The following is a 20,810-nucleotide window of genomic DNA, read 5'->3' as shown; positions in this document are numbered from 1 at the left end:
TCTAGATATAATGTCCAGTCTGGCATGGAACTCCTAAGTTCAAATCTCCAGAGTACCTGACACTGCAAGGGACCATGAGTGTCCCTAGCTGTCTCACAGTCATTTCTGAAGGCTTGCTTGCTGGCCTCTGCATTCATGGCCCCTATCCCAGAAAATGTTTATAGAGGGGATGCTTGCTCTGGAACTAGAGGTTACTAAAGTTGTCTTTCTAGGTGACAGGCATCACCAACAAATGAAGTGGACAGAGATGACAGCCCAGAGTTCAGTTGGCAGTGGGGGACTGGCCACACCCTAGCAGTCTCCTGATCCCTTCTGGGCTGCATCTGCCCGAGATAGTCACTTGGAAACACAATGTCCTCACAGCCTGGGGTGAGGCCTCTCCCTTCAGAACAGGGCCTGGCTGCAGCCTGTTTGCTCAGCACTGACCCACACAGTATGAGACCTTGTGGTGTCTGCTCAGAGCACCTGTTCCCCTCCAAGTCTTTGCTGGTGCTATGCTCCCATCAGGACATACCCTTCCCTTTCCCACTAGACTCTACCACCTCTTCCTCAGCCTTTGAGACTCCTCAGGCCCTGGCTTGGCTGAGACACCTTCCCTGACTCATCTCTACCCCCCAGTTTATCTCTTCCCAATGTCCTTATCACATACCACAATTTAGTCAGCAAATATTTACCAAATGTCAGTGTGCTGCTGCATTGTGAGCCGGACCCTGGAAGAAGAGGTGTGAACAGAACCAGCCACGGTGTTTTGCATGTCACAGTTTGCCAGGCATCTCTCCCTCAGTTCAGTCCTGGAAGGCAGTAGTTGCTGCTAATGTCCCTGGGATATACACATAGAAGGTGATCATGGAGCTCAGAGACACTAAATACATCATCAAGTTCACTGGACTAGGAAAGAACAAAGTCAGAAGTCAGTTCAAGGCAGATGACTCTGAGCCAGTACCAGAGGTCATGGCTCTCCTTAGGCTCAGGGTCCATTGCTGGAGTAACAGATAGGCAAGCAAATAAATCGGTGTGTTTCCCAGTCCTGTGCTGAATTGAAGGTAATAAAGAGGTGGAGATGTGGGAGGGGGTATCAATTCCTAACTCCTTGTCACAGTCAGCTGCGTTCTATTACTTTGCAGGGGGGGGCTGCACTCAGGAGTCTCAGAGGAGCTGAAACGGGAGGAAATGAAGAAATCAACTATTTGATGGGCTGGTTAGATAATGTTCTAGCTGCCGGGAACAGCAGGTGTGCAGAGGGCTGTGTTTACAAACATCTGGAGTGTGGCTGAAGTGCAGTGAATGACAGGGACGGAGCCGAGGGGTCTGCAGGGTGTGCCTTGCCTCAGTCACTGCCACACTGCCAGGGACAATAGCCCTGATGCTCCACGGCAGGGTGGAGGAAGCAAAGGTGGAACAGGACTTCTGCAGAGAGTCTAGCAGGAAAGCTGTGGGGGAACAAGGGGAACAGGAGTCCTGGGGAGCTTGGACCAGAGACTGAGCCTTAGGTAGAATTGGACAAGCTAGGGCCAGTGAGATGGTAACAGGTAACGGTGCCTGCACCAAGCCTGACAGTCTGAGGTCAGTTTCTAGGGCCCACATGGTAGAAGATGATTGATTTCTTTGAGTGGCTAGCCTGGTCTACAGAGAGTTCCAGGACAACCAGAGCTACACAGGGAAACCCTGTCTCACAAAAAAAAAAAAAAAATCAAAACAAACAAACAAAAAATGTGGAGAATAACACTTCATTATCCCGAGGGCCAAGTGAGATGATGTAAACCAAAGCAGCACAGGCCTGGCTGTGAAAATTGCTAGTAAACATCACAGAATAAAGGCTTGGGGTTTGGGACATCAGTGGACATTAAATTTCTCACATTTGGTGGACTTACTCTGTTCCTGCTTGTTTTTAATAAATATAAAGGAACGGTGTAGATACATAGGTATTTGCTTGGGGGTTCTTCTTGCTTTTGTTTTGAGGAATACTTTGAAAACACATTTGTCTATTCATTTATCCATGGGAGTCTCTGCCACAGCCTACACTCCAAAGTCAGAGAGCAACCAGCGGGAACCGGTTCTCTGTCCCCAAGGGTCCAGGGGGATTGAACTCTGGAGGTCAGGCTTGTCAGCAAGCACACTTATTGGATGAGCCATCCGTCCATCCTTTGAAATACACTTTAGCGCTACTTCTGCGGACACGAGAGCATCCACATCACGGAGCCGAGCCGAGGTGGAAGAACAATTCAGCCCCGTGCTAGGATTACAGGCATGCACCGCTATACCAAGCTTGTGATTTTCCTTGTAATCAAATAATCTTTTTTAATTGATAGGATGTATTGTTTACACATATATGTTGTGTATATATATGTGTGTGTGTGTGTGTGTGTTTGTGTGTGTGTACCCATGTGTCCTGCCTATCTGGGGACAGTGTGACCATACCCTACTACTACACACAGTGACCAAATCTAGGCATCTCCACCTTCTGAAATACTTATCCTTCCTTCAGTGGGAAACCTCACTTCTGGTTTTTGTTGTTAAAAACTGTTTCTTTCTGTTTGTTTGTTTTGTTTTTGGAAATAAGATCTCACTACATAGCCCAGGGTGGTCTCAAACTCAAGATTCTCCTTCCTCGGCCTCCTGAGTGTTTGGATGGCAGGCATGGACCACCACACCAGCCCTCTTTTCCAGCTCTGTGTAAAAGATGTAACACACTCTCATGAACTGCCATGGTCCTGCTGTGCCGTACACATCAGACCTTCTTCTTCCTAAGAGAAGCCTTGCTATTATTCATCTCATTCTGCACTTCCCAGCTCTGGGAACTTGTTACCCACTGCTTCTCCGTGCCCATCCTCGGTCTTTAGAGACTCATACTCCTCTTTCCAAGTCCTTCACCGTCTATGAAACCGCTCTTCAGCTGGCACACACGAAGTGAGCATGCAGTTTGAGCTCACACACTGTGAATTTTGAGTTTCTGTCTAGAGGTGATTTCCTCGTCTCTTACACAATTTATTTACTGCAGGAACTGGGTTACCAATAGCATCAAGTTCCCCACTGTCTGTGTCCTTGATGACTGTCTGTGCTGCTATTTAATGCAACCTCCACACTCCTGTCTGTTCTGTGTGATCGCATTTGGACAAGGTTTCCTCATCTTCAGTAGTTCCTGGATCAAACTGAAACTTTTCATTTGATTTTGTTAGTGTGTGTGTGTGTGTACACGCACACATATGTGCATGATGGCCATGGTGTATCCGTGGAGGTCAGAAGATGACTCTTTTTTTTTTTTTTTTTTTTTTGATTTTTCGAGACAGGGTTTCTCTGTGGTTTTGGAGCCTGTCCTAGAACTAGCTCTTCTAGACCAGGCTGGCCTCGAACTCACAGAGATCCACCTGCCTCTGCCTTCCGAGTGCTGGGATTAAAGGCATGCGCCACCACCACCTGGCCAAAGGATGACTCTTAATGCTTGGTTTCCTCCTTTCCACTCTGGGTCCTGGGAATCAGTCTCAGGTTGTCAGGCTTATGTGGTTTGGGCTTTTCCTATCAGCCCAAGAGACACAGTCAAAAGAGATTAACAGGGCTTATTAACCAGTTATAATTAAACCACCCCTTAAAATTATTTAGGTCTTGATTTAAATAAACAAATTTAATCTTTGCAAGACAAAAGGAAATTGGAACTATATATCTAATCAATAGCATTGAGAGACTTTCTGATTGCTTTGAAGATGGCAACAGCATGGTTTTAGAAAGCCCTAGCCTGGATAGAGATGCAAGAAGCTGCCACAAAGCCAGGCAGAGTGGCACACATCTCGAACCCCAGCCCTGGAGAGGCAGGGCCTAGGTTCTCCATGCCCAGGCCAGCGTGGCCTGCACAGTGAGATGGATCTCAAAGGTAAAAGCAGAAGGGGACAGGACAAGGCCTCGTCCTTTTGAAGGTGTAGTAACTGAGACAAGGATCTGAGAGCATTTCTCCTTCACAAGCCACAAGGCAAAACCAGCCCCAGCCAGGAGAGACTTGCTCCCTTCCCCCTCACAGCCTTCCAGGGGTCTCCCTGCTGTGGGCCACGTGGAGCAGACTACTCTAGCCTCTCCCTCCTGCCCTTCTCTGGAGTGTTTGCAAGGCAGGCCCCACTTCCTTCTTCAGCAGATGGGGCAGCACCCTTGGGGGAGCCCTCTGCCCAGGCAAAGCTCCCTGCCCTCCAGCCTCTGCTGTTCATTTCAGGAACTTCACACCTATCTTCTACCCAGATTACGGCAACTGCTACATCTTCAACTGGGGCATGACAGAGATGGCGCTTCCTTCTGCCAACCCTGGGACTGAATTTGGTGAGTTTTGGTGTGCAAGGAGACACTATGAGATATGGCTTCTCTGAAGGGTTTGAAAGGTGGGCAGCAGCGGCCTACCCCCTCTTCAGCAGACCAGGGCAGCACCCCCTTGGGGGAGCCCTCTGCCCAGGGTAAGAGTTAGGGTAAGGGTTAGGTTAGGTTAGAAGTTAGGGTTAGGGTTGGGTTAGGGGTTAGGGTTATAGTTATGGTTAGGGTAAGGTCAGGGTTATGGTTAGATAAGGTTAAGGTTAGTATTAGGGGTTAGGGTAAATATTAGGGTTATGGTTAGGTTAGTGCTATGATTAGGTTAAGGTTAGAATTAGGTTAGGATTAGTGTTAGGGGTTAGATTAGGGTTAGGGTAAATGTTAGGTTTATGGTTAGGTTAAGATTAGAATTAGGTTAGGGTTAGTGTTAGGGGTTAGGTAAGCATTAGGGTAAGTATTAGGGTTATGGTTAGATTAGGGTTAAGTTTATGGTTAGGTTAATGTTAAGGTTAGGGTAAGGGTTAGGTGAAGGTTAGGGTTAAGGTTAGGTTATGGCGAGGCTGGGGTCCAGACTGGTATTCCTAATTTGTTGTCACAACACATGGCTATGATACGTTCTCAAAACATCCATGTCTTCCTTGAGAACACAGTACATGGTAGCTAAGAGTGGCCCGCAACAATTTTAACTCCTGAGTCACACACCTTGTGTTAAGAGGCCACCTCATCTGATTGGGAAATCATGAATGTCCAGCCTGTTTTGGGCACCCTGTAAAGGTTTTACACAATGGGTCCAAGGTCACTGACTGTTGACAGAACAAAGAGCAGCCCAACAGCAGGAAAGAGCAAGGAGTAGAGAGGCAGTGGAACATGGCTGGTGACAGGTCCCCATTCCACCGTCCTGTGCTCTAGAGGAAGGCTGGGGGATGCTGGCTGTTGTGGTGCACACCTGTAATCCCAACACTTGAGTGGCTGGCGTGAGATAGATGACCACACGTCTCAGACCACACCCCAACACCCACTTTGGGGGCATAGCACAGTCTCAGGCTGTGACACTCCTAACCATCAAAAGGCAAGATGGCCTTCCTTGAACATCATAGTTACTGGCCAAGAGGAGGCCACAGAGCTGACCGCCTTAACCCAGCCCTTGTTAGCGAAAGCAGTCAACAGATGACTGAACTATTCTCTTGGGAGATACGTAATTACAATAAGGAGCCAGTGGGCCCCCTTAGAACCTAGAAAATTCTTTTCCTCCCAATGTGGCCTTGGAGAAGTCCCTTTACCTCTTTATCGGTTTGCTTACCTGTAAAACTAGGATAATTATAGTACCTCATGGGTTTTTTGGTGAGCATTCAATAATAGGGATATTTTGTAATAAAGCACCTTATAGCCAGGCATAATAACAGAAGCCTGCAATCTCAGCAATCAAGAGGCTGAGATAAGAAGATCACCAGTTTGAGGCCAGCCTGGGCTACCTAGCCAGATCTGTCCTAAATGAGCACCTCACTAACACATACTATGTAGCAAGTGCTAAGCCAGTGGCAGCTCTGGTTGTCTCGGGCAGAGATGGCCACCCCAGTGACCCAAGCTCAGGGCTGGAAACAAGTCTGTCTCCAAACCAGGCAGCCCAGCTGGGAAGAAGACAGACAAAGAGAAGACGAGGGAGGCGGGTCCTGGGAAGGAACGTTCTAGAGCTAGGAGGGGGCACACCGAGGACTCTGAACAAGCAGGAAGGCTGTTGGAGGAAGTGATACTGACTGCAGCCAGAGAAAGAGTGGGACGTTCCAGAAGAAAGGAGAGGGCGGGAACAGCATTCCAGAGTGAGGGAAAAGCATCTTCAGGGGTGTAACAGGAAGGAAAAAGGCCACTGGGAAGGACTGAATGGGGGAGAATGAGGTCACCTGTCTTCGTGGAGGGAATGGGCTGGGTACCACGGGTGGGCAGGGCGTGCTATGGAGACTACAGGTGGGGCACATGAGCCCAGGAGGATCCCCTTGGCTGAATGAGGCGTGAACACTTGCATGGCGGGTCTCCCCTCCATCTGAGAAATGTCAACTGCCCTCCCTATCCTTCCCGCACAGGTCTCAAGTTGATCCTGGACATCGGCCCAGAGGACTATGTCCCCTTCCTTGCGTCCACAGCAGGGGCCAGACTGATGCTTCATGAACAGCGGACATACCCCTTCATCAAAGAAGAGGGCATCTACGCTCTGACGGGAACTGAGACGTCCATCGGGGTGCTGGTGGTACAACAGGGGTCCCCAGGGCAGCCTGAGTGGAGAGGGCTGAGGGGAGAAGCTCCCCTGTCCTACCATGGCCTGGAAGTAGCATTCTTCTGCCTCAGTGCAGACCTCAGTATCTGGCAATGCTCTAGACATGCTGAGCCCCTCCAGCCCTTTGGGACCTGCAACTCCCGAAACACGTATAGGAGACCACCAGGGGTCTCCATGAGCCACCTCTCTCCACAGGACAAGCTGCAGCGCAAGGGGGAGCCCTACAGCCCTTGCACCATGAACGGCTCCGACGTCGCCATTCAGAACCTGTACAGTGATTACAACACGACGTACTCCATCCAGGTAGGAAGGCTCCGCAGGCTTGGTGACCGTCGGGGCTCGGTCCCCTTTACCTCAGCTCTCTGTGAGAGCTGGGCTGGCTCTGCCAGATCTTTTATTTCTTATTTACTTACTTATTTGAGATAGGGTTACCCTATGTAGCCCAGGCAGGCCTGAAATTTACAATCTGCCTTTCTCAGCCTTTTCAGTAATGGGGTTACAGGCATGAGCTCCAGGCAGACCTTTGTAAGTAGCACCAGGGACCATGGTACTGCAAAGAAAAGGGTTCTGGGTTCTCACCCAGGGCCCAGGGCTAGCCACTCTTCCATCTCTTTAGCAGACTTCCCTCGGGGAACACCCAGGATGGAACTCTCACAGTGTGTAAGATTCAGTGCTGGGGATGGATCTGCATGCATTTCCCCATCTGATCTCTTCAGCCGCTCTCTGATATCAGGATGCCAACAACAGCAGCTTTTATGAATGTATAAACTGCCCAGGTTGGCCATGCGCTTGGCAATTCACATGTTACATCCTCGGGGCACCCCTAGGTTGCACATGCCCTGAACTGAGTGCCTCACCAATTAACAGGAGAATGCCCCTCTTAGGCAACTGTCCTCAAGCTTCAGTGCTGTTAGCTGGGAGCTTTCCTCTATCTCTGAGGTAGGCTTTTGTAACCTTCCCTCTACAGGCTTGGGAGGAGAGAACAAATCTTGCAAACAGGACCAAATGGATAGCTTGTTGACTTTCCCCCCAAGTCCAGCCTGCCTGAGGAGATGAGAAAACAAAGGCAAGGGAAGGGTGTTTGCCTCCATGTCTGGGAGCCCTGAGTTTGGCATGACAGCCCCCAACATCAGCTAGCTTGGCCGCTTCCTATATTATGGGCTTCTGTCTGCCATGGAGAACTCTGGGCACCTCTGGAGCTTCCAGAGGAAGGGACAAACAGACAGAGCAGCCCAGGGAGGCAGGGAACATGGAAAAGGAAACTTCAGAGCCTGCTACTTCCAGGGCAAGAAGAGAAATCTAGACCCTGTCAGAAGCTTTACCTACTGCCCACTTTCTACCAGGAGCTGCCTGGGTTACCCCAGCCTCAGCCACAGCATGGGGATGGCACCTCTTTTCCAAAAGAGGCACTGAAAAGTCTGTGTGGTCTCTTCTTGACCACACCTCTGAATGGGCTGGCCAGCCCCACCTCCTGCCAGTGGGGACCTCAGTGGTTCCTCTGGAAGAAGTCAGATGCATTGATCTGGAGGAGAGGGAGCAGGGAAGAAGGGAACAATGGGGTAGGCAGAGGCATGAGGAGTGAGCATGGGTTGGAGGTCATAGTTGTCAACACATAGGACAGGCACAGCAGAGAAGCAGAGAGCACAGTAATCACATACTAAGTGCCTTTTGCTGTGCTTAGTCCGCCAACCTTGGAAAGCAGGTGTGACTAGCATCCTGTTTCTCCAGGAGTAAACCGAGGCTCACAAGTTAATCCCTTGCTTCGAGACACATAGCTGGTCTGTGAGTGAACTGGAACCGGGTCAGAATGACCTAAACACCATGGGCAATGGGCCTTGAAAGTGTCCTCACTACATACATTTCTCAGGGCTGGGGACTCTTGTCTCCCCTCTGCTCTGATCCATTAAAGATCACCCCTCTACTTCCCTTGGGTATCCTGCTCCCCACCACCCAAAAGAAAGCAGGTTTGAGTCAGCTTGCCTGCCTCTTTCCGGGTCTCTGTGTGGACAGACCTCAGAAGGGTGCTGGCCCTTCACTGGAGGTTTATTTGAGGAAGGCCACCCCTGCTCATACCACCTGCAGGACCCAGCTTTAGATGGAAGACCGGGGCTGATGGGCTCTGACCCGAGTCCCTGTGCAGAGTCCAAGAAGCTGCTGTGGGGTCCGATGTGCAAGAACAACAGTGGCCTAACCCCAGAGACCACACCTCCTAGTCCCCAGTAGTGCCTAGTTCCCTGGCGGTAACTCCTCTGGGCTCTTTCTTCTCGGTACTGGAGTGGGACCATCCCACCCTGCCTGAGATCTGTTCTGCACCCGCAGGCCTGTCTCCATTCCTGTTTCCAAGACCTCATGATCCGTAACTGCAGCTGCGGCCACTACTTGTACCCGCTGCCCGCTGGGGAGAGGTACTGCAACAGCAGGGACTTCCCAGACTGGGGTGAGTGTAGCACCGGAAGACTGGCAACAGTGAGGGGAGGCCCCTCACTAACGGGGTCTCTCCCCAGCCCACAACCCCACCTGGGCCCCCTTCCAAAAGAACCTTCCTTCTCCCCATTTTGATTCTGTGACACGCATGCTTGAGACACAGATGTGGGCATGTGTGTGTATGTGTGCTGTGTATGTCCCTGCACACACGAGCCAGGGGTTAGGCATGTATGTATATGGGATCTTCACATGGGTTGCACATGGGAAAGGTACAGCTGTGTCTTTGTGCACAGAACACTGTATCACTGCACTACCATCAACAGGCGCCTTGCTCCCAGGGTTTGCATGTGTGTATGTACACGTAAAGCCGCGACTCCATCCTCAGCATGTGCATCCATGCATGGAGGGAACTGGGCTGCAGGAGGGGGGCACTGAAGAAGTTGCTGTTGTGATGGTGGCTTCCAGGAGTCAGAAGCCAGCGTCACAGGACAAATCCCAAATGGGTTCCCACATAGATGGAGCCTGAGACTAAGGGCCCTGGGGGATTGGAGTCAGTCTAGGGATACAATTAATAGTCGTGGGTCCTACCACCATTACAATATGCAAGCGAGGAAAACATACATGTATTTGTTTATTTGTTTTTGGTTGCTTATACTTCTGTACACTATCTTCTGGGTACTGATGAGGAGGGACAAAGAAGACACTCTGCCCTCTGAGCTGCATCTATGACATTCAGGGACAGGACCCCAAACTAGGCTGGGGCAAGATGGGGCAGGGGAGGGATGGGGGTGCAGGTCAGTGGTATTAGTGACTGGAGACTTGGATTAGGTCTCCCTTAGGGGACTTATGAGGACAGCAGACACTGGCTGGGGGAGGGAGGACCCCCAGAAGCAGCCCTCCTTGCTCCTGACCACCTCCATCTCACCCACACAGCCTACTGCTACTTAAGCCTGCAGATGAGCGTGGCCCAGAGAGAGACCTGCCTCAGCATGTGCAAGGATTCCTGCAAGTGAGTGTGGCACAGGGGGTCAGCAGGGGCTGGTGAGGAGGAGGGCACAGGGCAGCCAGGACAGCAACAGGGTTGGCTTCTCTCTTCCAGCGACACCCAATACAAGATGACCATCTCCATGGCTGACTGGCCTTCCGAGGCCTCTGAGGTGAGATGGCAGAAGGCCAAGCTCCTGGTCTCCTCTGTCTTTGGGTTGAGAACAAGTCTGGGACTTTAGAGTCTTTTCCCTCTCTCCCCTTCCATCTTTCTTTCCCTGTCCCTCTCCATCCATTTCTACATCCCTCCCTCCCACAATCCCTTTCTTTCCACTCCTCCCTCCCCTCCTTTCCACTCCACCCATACTCTCTCAGGTACCATGCCCGGGACAGGCATAGCTTCCATTAGCCAAGTCTAGAGCCCAGTCAGTGAGAGACATATACACAGAAACAACATGAGAGAACAGTGAGGGAAGGTGCTTAGACAGCAATCAAGGAGGCCTCTCTACAGAGGTGCCAGAGAGCCATAGCCAGAGGCAGAGCTGGCCCAGGCAGGCTGGGAGGATTCTGCACAGAAAGAACAGCAAGTGCTATGGCCAGAGATGGGAATGAGTCTAGCAATACTCGCCTGGGGACAAGACATCTAGAGAGCCAAGCTCCTCAAGCTCCTTCCTCCCTCTGACGACAGACAGGCTTCTGTGAGCTCCTCTGTTCTCAACTCAAGGCTCAGACTTCTGAAAGGTGCGGGGCTTCTCTCTGCCCAGATCCTAGGCAACAGGGGCTATGGTGTGTGTGTGTGTGTGTGTGTGTGTGTGTGTGTGTGTATGCATGCCTGTGCGTGTGTGTGCACGCGCATGTGCGCGCATGTCCATTTCTTTCAGCTGCCTTCTTGGGTTCTAGGATTGGATCTTCCATGTCCTGTCTCAGGAGCGGGACCAGAGCGCAAACATCACCCTGAGCAGGTGACGATGGATTGTGACCAGGGCTGGCGAAGGCAGGAAAGGGAGGAACCAGTGCCTGGGGCAGGGTTTGCACGCGGAACCGTTGCCCAAATTCCTTTTGCTGTTAAAATTCAGTGCAAGACTAGAGGAGGGAGAGGGGAAGAAAAGCAGCTGAGGGGTCGGTGTCTAATGGATGAAGGGCCGATGTTCCACAGGCCAGCGCTACTCCATAGCCCCCATCACCACATCTGCCATTATTTAAAAATAATTATGCCACGTGTGGTATGTATGTACGCAGCACACACATGCCACGGTGTGCATGAGAAGGTCATAAGACAACTTTGTGGAGCCACTTCCCTCCTTATGTGGGTTCCTGAGGTTGACTCAGGCCATCGGGCTTGTGTGGCGAGCAGTTTACACGCTGAGTTGTCTCGCCAACTCCCATCCTTCTGTCTTTTTCTCACCTATCCACCTACCTACCTTCCCTCCGTCCATTCAACACACTGAGCGTAGGAAAGGTAAGGTCTACACCCCCAGAAACCTTGAGCTGAGATGCAAGAAGGCCTTCCAGCCAAGAGTGTCTTTCACAAGCCCCGTCTTCTTTAGGAATGGGGAGAAACCCCAGTGTGTCTGAGAAACGGGAAGGTCTGTGAACAGGTGACATTTGAGAAGTAGGAGCCGATCCCAGTCAAGAAGAGGCCAAGATACCCAGGGGGAACGTGGAGTTTGGGAAAGATCTGCAGAAATAAGACAGCTCTGTCTTTTCAGGGACTCCCCAATGTAGTGGGGAACCACACCTGTCACCCTCTCAGCCCCTGGTCACCCTGCTTGGATGTGTGGCATATGGGTTGGGTTACCCTAGGCCCAGAGAGGGGCTTCAGAGTAACCTTTTGGGACCTCTCAGGCCAGAAGGCCCATTAGGAAAATGGCAGACATGGGGATGAAAAAGACATCCACAGGACAGGTGCTGGCCACAAAGGTCCTTAGTGGTTCTGAGGCCCAGAGCCAGTGGAAAGGGGCGGCTCTTCCAGGTCTGGTTTGGATTTCCCCGCTCCTGAGAGCAACTCAGGCTGGAGGTGGGCAGGGTGCCTTGGAGTGCCCTTCCCATGGGAAACATGATTGTAACCATCCTGGGAGGGAGGGCAGGCCATGGTGTCAACCTGCCTTGCTGCCCCCTGTAGGAAGGGCGTTGTCAAGCTCAATATCTACTTCCAAGAGTTCAACTACCGCACCATTGAGGAATCACCAGCAAACAATGTAAGTGTGTGGGTGCCTGCCTCGTGGATCCCCGGGACCCTGGGTGGGTGTTAGGACCCCTAAAGCTGGCTAGACCTGGGCCCCCACTTCCCTGTTTCCTACAGATCGTGTGGCTGCTCTCAAACCTGGGGGGCCAGTTTGGCTTCTGGATGGGAGGCTCAGTGCTGTGCCTCATTGAGTTTGGGGAGATCATTATCGACTTCATTTGGATCACCATCATCAAGCTGGTGGTCTTCTGCAAAGGCCTGCGCAAGAGACGGCCACAGGCGTCGTACACTGGTCCACCACCCACTGTGGCTGAGCTGGTGGAGGCCCACACCAACTTTGGCTTCCAGCCTGATACAACCAGCCATAGTCTCTATGCTGAGGTCTACCCTGACCAGCAGACTCTGCCCATTCCAGGCACCCCACCCCCCAACTATGACTCCCTGAGGCTGCAGCCTTTGGACACTGTGGAGTCAGACAGTGAAGTCGAGGCCATCTAGACCCCACCCCGCCGAGCCGCGGGTGAACTCAAAAGCTGGGAAGTTATAACCATTGCCAGTGCTTCATTTTATTAGGCTCATCCATAGAGCCAGCAACACAGTGCCCACACCAGAGCCCGTGTCTCTCTAGAGAAGCCAGCAGTAACTGGTCAGCCCCAAGCTGAAGGATCCATAGGGTCAAGATGCCGGTACCATTTAATACTGAAGTTCTAACCTTGCCTGGCTCCTGCCCACACTTCCTAGTCTTTCCTCTTTGTCTTTTGGCCTAGTAGACAGGCTCCAGAGGCCCCTGAATTCCCTCTTCGGGTGGTAGGCCACTAACCTCTGTGTGTGTTACCACCTCAGTCCTCCAGAGTCAGTGATCCTGCCCTAGTTGGCCTTGGTTGACCTATATTACCAGACTGGGAGTGGGGTGGGGTGCTGCAGATAATGGGGAGGGAGCATCGGGTAAGAAGTCTTTTCTGGGGAGCACATGCTTTGTCTAGAAAATAAAGAGAGAAAACACTGAGTGGAGACTTGTTCTTTATCCCCAAGGTAGGCGAGTGTCCTGGAGCGTGTTGGGAAAGGGCAAGCATGCTACCTAGGGAGCCAAGAGCTCTTGGCAGGCCAGGGGCCGCCCTAGCTTAGGAACTGTGCACTTCCTTCCACAGAATCCCCAAAGCACTCGCCCGGGGGCCTCTGCAGTGGCACCCAGTCTATTTCATTCGTTGCACACACAGGTAGAAAAAACTCAAACCGACTCAAGCAAAATCAGTCATGCGGATGGAAGGCAGATAGATGCCTGTCATCCCAGAACTTTGAAGCCTAAGGCAGGAGGATCTGAGTTCAAGACCAGTTTGGACTACATAGTGAGACTGTGTCAGGAAACCAAAACAAACAAACCATTTAAAACAAACAAACGCTCTCTAGCACCCCAAATTATTCCATCTCTGCTTCTGGGTACCTCTGGAGGTCTCTCTTAATGCCTGCTCCAGGCTGATACTCATTGGTCCCTGACTGGGCCATATGCCTATCTCTGAGCCAATCAGCATGGTCAATGAGCTGGATAAACTGCTCAGATTGGCAAACCCAATTTTATATGACCAGATCTGAAACCACCATTGCACCCAGTAAATCAGAGTCTGAGGGGAGTGGGGCCTGGTGCTTAGGGGTACCAGACAAAATTCAGGTCACTCTGTTAAACCACAATTTCAGGGAGACAACAAATTGGTTTTGTAGTGTAATGCATTGGTTGGAATGTATTATATGAATAAGTCATTTGTTTCTTTCATATTCAAACCTACGTGAATGGCCTGGATCCTTTGCTGTTAAATATGGCAACTCTGATGACTCCTCCCAAAGGCAAGGTGCTGCTAGCAGGTGCAGCTGCCTGAACCACATGGGGCCCCACTGCCACCTGCCAAGTCCCAGTGAGAAAGGAGCTCTGGCTACAGAGCCTGCTGTCTGAGGGTCTAGCCTGGTGGATGGAGATCAGCTGGGCTCCTGGGTCTGCCATCAAGGCCCCATTGCCACATCTGTGGAGGACACTGCCCACCTGTGTCAAGCTAGATGCCCAGTTCAGGGCCCAGCTAGATGCAGATGAAGTCACTGGCATGCCCTTGCTAAGCAACAGCCATAGTACACTGGGCACTTCCCACCATGTGCCAGATCCCACGCTGAGTACTTTATCATTTTAATAGTCATATTGTGTATGTGGTGTGGGCACGTCTGTGTGGTGTGCACACATGTGCGTGTGATTGCACATACATACGGAAGCCCAGAGTCGATGCCAGGCTTCTCCCTTGACTGCACTCTACCTTAGATTTTGAGATAAAGCATCTCACTGAGCCTGGCACTCACAGACTGGCTAGGCTGGCTAGTCAGAGTTCCAGAGATCTGCAACCCAGTTCCTTTCTCCAACCTACTATACAGGTACAGACCCAGGCCACTGTGCCCAGCTTTTGTTGTTGTTGTTTGTTTTTACGTGAGTTCTGGAGATCTGAACTCAATGCTCATGTGGCAAACACTTGACTGAATGAAGTGTCTCCCTGGCCCTCCTGCCGGGCACTGTAGAATTCTCCTTTCATCCCATCCTCATAGCCTGGGAAGCAGTATTATGCCATCTTAATTATTATTTGGGTTTTTTTTTTTTTAGATAGGGGGGTCTCACTGTGTAGCCTTGGCTGGCCTGAAACTCCCTATGTAGACCAGGCTGGCCTTGAAATCACAGAGATCTGCCTTTCTCTGCCTCCTGAGTGTTGGGACAAAGGCATGCACCACCACACTTTGCTCATTAATATCTTATTAAACAGGTAAGTAAATTGGGGCTTGAGGCAAAGACACCCACAATCATTACTCTAGTAAGTGACTGCATGGCTTGAAAAGCTCCTCTGAAACTCATATTGAAAATTAATAAGCCTATCATATGCTGAGCTGGGAATGTAGCTCAGTGGTAGAGTGCCTGCCCAACACGCGTTTCCATTCCCAGTACCAAAGCAAGAAAACAAAAAGACCCAGAAAGTACCCTGGTGACGGCAACTGGAGTCGTCACAATTGGGCGTTAAATAGAATTGAAGCTATCAGAGCGTGCATTGCTGACTTTATTTTTTTATTTACATTCCTCGTGTGTGTGTGTGTGTGTGTGTGTGTGTGTGTGTGTGTGCGTGCGCGCGCATGTCACACCAAGTATAGCACGGAACTCATGTGCAGAGGATAATTTGCAGCTGTCAGTTCTCTCCTTCTATGATATGGTTTGCAGCCAGCGTCTCTGCCTCCCAAGCCACCTTGAGAAGCTAGCTGCATTAATGGCTTCATAAGGGAGAGGAAGCTAAGTCTTACCACAGGCTGTTTCTGTCATGTCATGACATCTGAATGCTGACTCCTCAGTCTTGGATTTACCAACCTCCAGAACCTTGAGCTAAATAAACCTGTTTTTTAGGAATTGGGAGTGGGGTTGTTTGTTTCTTCTGTATGAGTGTTTTGGCTGTGTATATGCCTGTGTGCCAGGTGTGTGTAGTACCTCCAGAGGTCAGAAGAGGGCCTCAGGTCCGTCTGGAACTAGAGGCATGGACAGTTGTGAGCAGCCAAATGGGTGCTAAGGATCAAGCCCAGGTCATCTGGAAGAGCATCCAGTGTTTTTTAACTGCTGAGCCATCTCTCCAGCCCTTGTTTTTTAAGACAGTGTCTCATATACCCCACTCTGTGACTGGGAATGGAAGACACCAACTAGCAGGCCTGGGAGAGTCCACAGAGGGAGAAGCCACTAACCCAGAAAAGATTCTGCTCACAGACACGTTGGAGCCATCTGCAAATGTCTAAGACAGGGACCACCTCAGAACTGGCTTGCTGACCTCACTCTAAGGGGGACAGTGAGGATCAGGCTCCATCATTAAGGTAGCTCTGGCCTGGCAGCCCAGCCACCCTGTGCCTGCTCTAGAAGAGTATTGTTCTATTCCTTCCAGAGAACCCATGGGCCTTTTTAGCACTGGGAATAGGTTGGGTCCACTTAAACCACCCAAGACAATGTATGAGTTCCACTTCATCTACAAAAGGGAAGCTCGGTGAAGAGACTATTAATGAACAATGAACATGAACTTGCCACTTGTCATTGTCCCTACTGTTTCTCAATGACTCTTCAGGTGGTCTAAGTAAGAGCTGGGAACCAACATGGGGTCCTAGAATCTGGCACAAAAGGGGAGTGACTTTCCCAAGGCCACACAGCTGGAGGCAGTAAAGTCTTGAATCCAGTCCCAGACTGTCCTTCTAAAGCCTAATGCTTCTCACCAGCTCCAGTCACCACAGATGTGACTACCAGCAGGACCTGTGACCTTCCATGCTTTCAGGTCTCACCTCTTCCAGGTGTGACTCCTGCCAACGACAGTCTACGATCAACCTTAGGGCAAGGTCGCAGCTGATGTTGTTGTCCAGGCCAGCCAAACTAGTTCCCAAGGTATAAGGAGAGTCTCAGTGAGACGGCCTGGCCTCATAGGTGTGGTGCACCACTCCGCAGGCTGGCACAAGCAGGTTGACCTGCTGGGATTAAGTGTCCCCACACCGCGTGCCTCCCAGAGCATGTGTCACCTAGGTCACGCACCTCCCACACAGTGCACTAAGAAAGCAGCCTGGCATTGGGTTAACAGTGTAGATACTAGGGCCACCAGACCTACTCTAAACTCTAGCTTGCCACAAGGCAGTTGGTTGGCATGGGAAGACCTCAAACCTCTCTAGATTAGAGATAACAGCCTATGCCCTCCCAAGGCTGTGGGGGGCTTCTCTGAGAGACCCCAGCAAGAAGTAACACTTCACCCCATGGGACCCTGGCTGAGCTTAACTCTGACAAGCAGCCCTCTCAGAGGCTGTAGCCCCTCCCACTTTCCTTGCTGAGAAACAGCCTACTTCAGCCAAGTGTGGTTGTGTCTGCCCTTAACCCCAGCACTTGGGAAGTCGAGGCAGGAAGATGGCGAGTTTGAGGCTAGCACTGGCTACAGAGTGAACTAGTAGTCAGACTTGGTGGCGCAGGCCAGCTCCTTGAGAGGCTGAGCAAGGACAGTCACACATCCAAGGCTTGTCCAGGTTATAAAACAAGTTTGGATCAGCTGGACAACTTTGTAAGACATCACCTCAAACTAAATAAAAAGGGCCAGGACACAGCTCAATGAGAGCGCTTGTCTATTTCTCTCAAGGCTGTGATTAGATCCCAGTGACACTAAATGATAAATAAGCAGCTTTGTTCAGGGCAGCCATCTGCTCAGCCCAGAGGATGAATCCTGGCTGCTCCAATCGGTATTTCCCCATCTGATTTGCCCTTCTGGGAATCCCTGAAGATAGTTTTGTCATCCCAGGGAGAGCTACGCGCCTGGTAGCTAGTGGACAGAGCCAGGCTAATGTAGAGCACTGTTTCCCAGCAGAGTTACTTGACTCAAAATGCTGTAAGGACCAAGCCTTAGGAATACTGAAGCAAGTCCTGTTCCCCACTTTCCCAGCACCCCTTGCAGCTGGAGCCATACCTCTGACCAAAAAATGGTCACTAGGGGCTGTGGAGCACTGCTAATTGTCTAGTAGACGGGACCCATCCCATGGGCTCCCCTGGACACGGGTGTGACAGTCACACTGCCAGAGTCACCTGCTATGAGCACTGGCAAAGGTCCCTACTCTGTCCAGGCTGCTGGATCTCCCACCCTTTGGCTTCTCATTGTGGAAAAAATAATTCCTCTTGGCTCAAGTCATTCAGGCAATATTATTTTCTGTTACATATAAGCCAAACAGCCTTGACAAGTACAGATGCAACAGACCAAAAAGATTTTTAAGGGGTGTGTGTGTGTGTGTAAAATTTGCATCATCCTGTAGTTTAAAAAAAAAAAAAAAAAAAAAGGAAACGTGAAACGGAAATTCTCACACAGCCTGGAAGATCCTATGATTTGGCCCCATCCCTCTCTAACCTGAATGCCTGCTGCCCTGCTCTCTGGCCACCCTGGATGGACTTGGCCTCTGCACTTGCTCTGACCCTTCCTGCTGGGAAGCCCCCTTGCTCCCCACTGCAGAGCTGCCCCCAGTTGCTGGCTGCCCACCTCCTCCCACCTGGCAGGCTCTTCCCAGCACTGTGCCTCTGCCTTCTGCTCTACCACAGTATCAGCTGTGGCCTTGTCCTAAGGTTGATTGTAACTGTCCTTGGCCCCTTCACAGCCCTACCTACCTCAGTGTTCTCAGGCCCTGCTCAGCGTGCTGCGAGCAATCAGACGTCACCAGAGAAGACGGAAACAGCCTTTGCCCCATTGCAGTATTTATTAAAGATAAGTTATTTTTAAAAAACCATCTGAAGACTCCTTTCTGATAAATAATATATTACTTCTCATTTACACCCTTCTCCTTGTAAAGACTGGGTCTCACACTAGCCCTGAATGACCTCAAACTCACAGCAATCCTCCTGTCTCAGCCTCCCAAGGATTGCAGACATGCACCACCACGCCTGCCTTATGAGAAGTGAAAGCATTTTCCACATATAGTGTCCCATCACTGACAGAGGCCGAGAATGAACCATTCTGAGAGTCACCGAGGCTTCAGTCCCTGTCCTGTCCTGGACAGGCCCTGCCCTTCAGGCTCTGACCCTGTCCTGGACCGTCTTCTCAGAGCTGTCAGTAATTTACACCACGCATGGTGGCCACCGTGGCTGCAAGGCGACGTGGCAGGCCTTTGCTGATCTGTCTGTATTCCTCAGGCTTGGCCTTCAGGAGTGTCACAATGTTCTGGAGGGTACGTGACGGCTGCAGGCCCAGCGCATCCATCACATTGATTAGGTAGTCTGTGGGCAAAAAAGGGACAGGATCAGCGGGGCAGTACATGGAGCCCCCAAGGCCTTCCCAAATTCTGGGTGCTTGCTCCCCTCCTTCACCTGCAGGCAGTGGGTATGATCTGAGCCCTTAGAACCAGCCAGCATTGCTAGCTTCCCCTCCACATCCCTCCAGCACCAGTGTAAAGGCAGCAGCTGCCCCCCCATCTTACCCCCAGCATATTCTCCAGCAGGTGGAGAAGCAAGGGGGGGGGGGGGATGGGCTTGCTGAACAACCAAAGCTGCCAGCTAGGAAGCTCATACTGAACTCGAGACTGGTGTCAGAGGTGGTGGTCTGGTATCATGCATCTCGCCCCTGAGAACTAGCTAATGCAGATTTATTAGCCTGAACCCAGTTCAAATAGAGCACAATGGTGAAGAGAGACCTCTGGCTGGGCATGATGGGACACATCTTTAGCACTCGAAAGGCGGGGGTAGTGCAGCTCTGAGTTTGAGGACAGCCAGCCTACATAGTGAGTTCTAGGCCAGCCAGGGCTACACAATGAGACCCTGTCTAGAGAGAGAGAGAAAGAGACAGACAGACAGACAGACAGAGCAGCCCTGGACTCTAACCACCTGACAGCACTGTCTGAACGGAAAACACGCAGCTGCAGCCAGGAGTGCCACCCTTTACCAGCCCTGCCCATGCAGTCGGTACTCACCAGGCAGCAGGGATGGATGTGAGATGGGACAGAGACCTTTAAAGTATTTGTCGTGTTGGAGGGATCACTGCATAGGCATGTCATGCCTCCTTCCTCCTCTTTCTACTCAGAAGGCCTGGACGGGGATTGCTACTTGGGTTCACCCCTTCTCTGTCTAGACCTGAACTCCAGGGCAGCTCAGACTCTTCCTTGGGTCTTCTTTGCCAGGCCCAGCTCAATGGTAAAACCAGGAGGCCTCAGTCTGCCATGACAGTCTGGCCAGCAGTATTTTATGTTGCTGTATGAATGTTTAATTTGAATGCCTTCCACTCAACGTTCACTTCCTTATGCTCAGTGGATGAGGAGACACTCTAACCCTGCTGTGTGCTATCATTAGCACTACAGCTGGCACACAGTGGTCAAGCAATTCTGAGTGAGCAGGGAGGGGAGAAGAGGAATGCAAGGACCACTGAACTCCAGGCAATCCTAGCATCTCATGGCCCACCACCACCACTGCCCCACTCCAGACGTGCTCTCGCCTGTACCAGTTGAACATATGACAAAGGGCAACTGAATTTCCTTATCCATCTCTGAAAGACAGGTGCTACCTCTGGGAAGAGCCACGGGCAGACTGAAATGAGCACGGTGAGGGACTCAGGGCAGCTGGATTATAGGCTGGCCCCATCACTAACCACTCTGGAACCCCAAGGGTTGAACCTTGCTTCTAATTCTTCATCAGCAAACAAACAGAAGTGGGACCTGGCTCAACCCTGGTCACCCAGGTCACAGCTGGGATGGGTCACGGGGGAGCTGATTGTTAAGGTCCCTCCACCCTCTCTCCAGACCACTTAAAACCCCAGGAGAAGGGAGTGGGGAAGCCAAGCCCTCTGATCTGGGGCAGGATAGCATTCTGATGGGGACCATAGAGGAACCTAGGATGTGGCCTTGTCATACAACATCACCTACCTACAGGATTGCATAACACAATGGATGCATGCTTACTTCAGTGCCTGATACGCCTGGAATGCAGTAAGCACTCCATAAACGTTAGGTACGTTAGTAATTACTGTCAGTGAATAGAAAACTGGGCAGGGCTAGGTGTCTCGCTCACTCCAGTGCATCTCACCAAAGCCCCCTTAATGGTTCTCCACCTCCATGGCCTTCCAGAATCCCTTCTATCCAGCTTCACAGTCAACCCCAGAATTGAAGTTAGGAGAAACT

The 20,810-nt window shown here is 51.1% G+C and overlaps 2 protein-coding genes across 3 annotated transcripts in view; one reads left to right on the top strand and one right to left on the bottom strand.

Moving 5' to 3' along the window:
• Scnn1b (sodium channel epithelial 1 subunit beta) overlaps positions 1 to 13,050 on the top strand; it is a 63,651-nt gene extending 50,601 nt beyond the window's left edge. For both annotated transcript variants that reach the window (XM_041666915.1, XM_041666916.1), the window contains exons 5-13: positions 4,196 to 4,299; positions 6,363 to 6,526; positions 6,749 to 6,856; positions 8,873 to 8,990; positions 9,911 to 9,986; positions 10,077 to 10,134; positions 10,862 to 10,923; positions 12,084 to 12,159; positions 12,264 to 13,050. In XM_041666915.1, the coding sequence (XP_041522849.1) occupies positions 4,196 to 4,299; positions 6,363 to 6,526; positions 6,749 to 6,856; positions 8,873 to 8,990; positions 9,911 to 9,986; positions 10,077 to 10,134; positions 10,862 to 10,923; positions 12,084 to 12,159; positions 12,264 to 12,644 (1,147 nt within the window). In that variant the 3' untranslated portion in view covers positions 12,645 to 13,050. The remainder of the gene's footprint in view (positions 1 to 4,195; positions 4,300 to 6,362; positions 6,527 to 6,748; positions 6,857 to 8,872; positions 8,991 to 9,910; positions 9,987 to 10,076; positions 10,135 to 10,861; positions 10,924 to 12,083; positions 12,160 to 12,263) is intronic.
• A 5,313-nt stretch (positions 13,051 to 18,363) lies between these two features.
• Positions 18,364 to 20,810, bottom strand: part of Cog7 (component of oligomeric golgi complex 7) — a 64,568-nt gene continuing 62,121 nt past the window's right edge. Inside the window, exon 17 of the mRNA XM_041666387.1 lies at positions 18,364 to 18,921. Coding sequence (XP_041522321.1) covers positions 18,755 to 18,921 — 167 coding nt within the window. The 3' untranslated portion in view covers positions 18,364 to 18,754. The remainder of the gene's footprint in view (positions 18,922 to 20,810) is intronic.

This window comes from Microtus oregoni, unplaced genomic scaffold, assembly GCF_018167655.1.
Source record: "Microtus oregoni isolate MIOR12 unplaced genomic scaffold, Mior012 000016F_ref0000370, whole genome shotgun sequence".
Classification (NCBI taxonomy): domain Eukaryota; kingdom Metazoa; phylum Chordata; class Mammalia; order Rodentia; family Cricetidae; genus Microtus; species Microtus oregoni.
The sequence above is the reverse complement of the archived record's forward strand: the minus strand, read 5'-3'. Positions and strand labels throughout refer to the sequence as shown.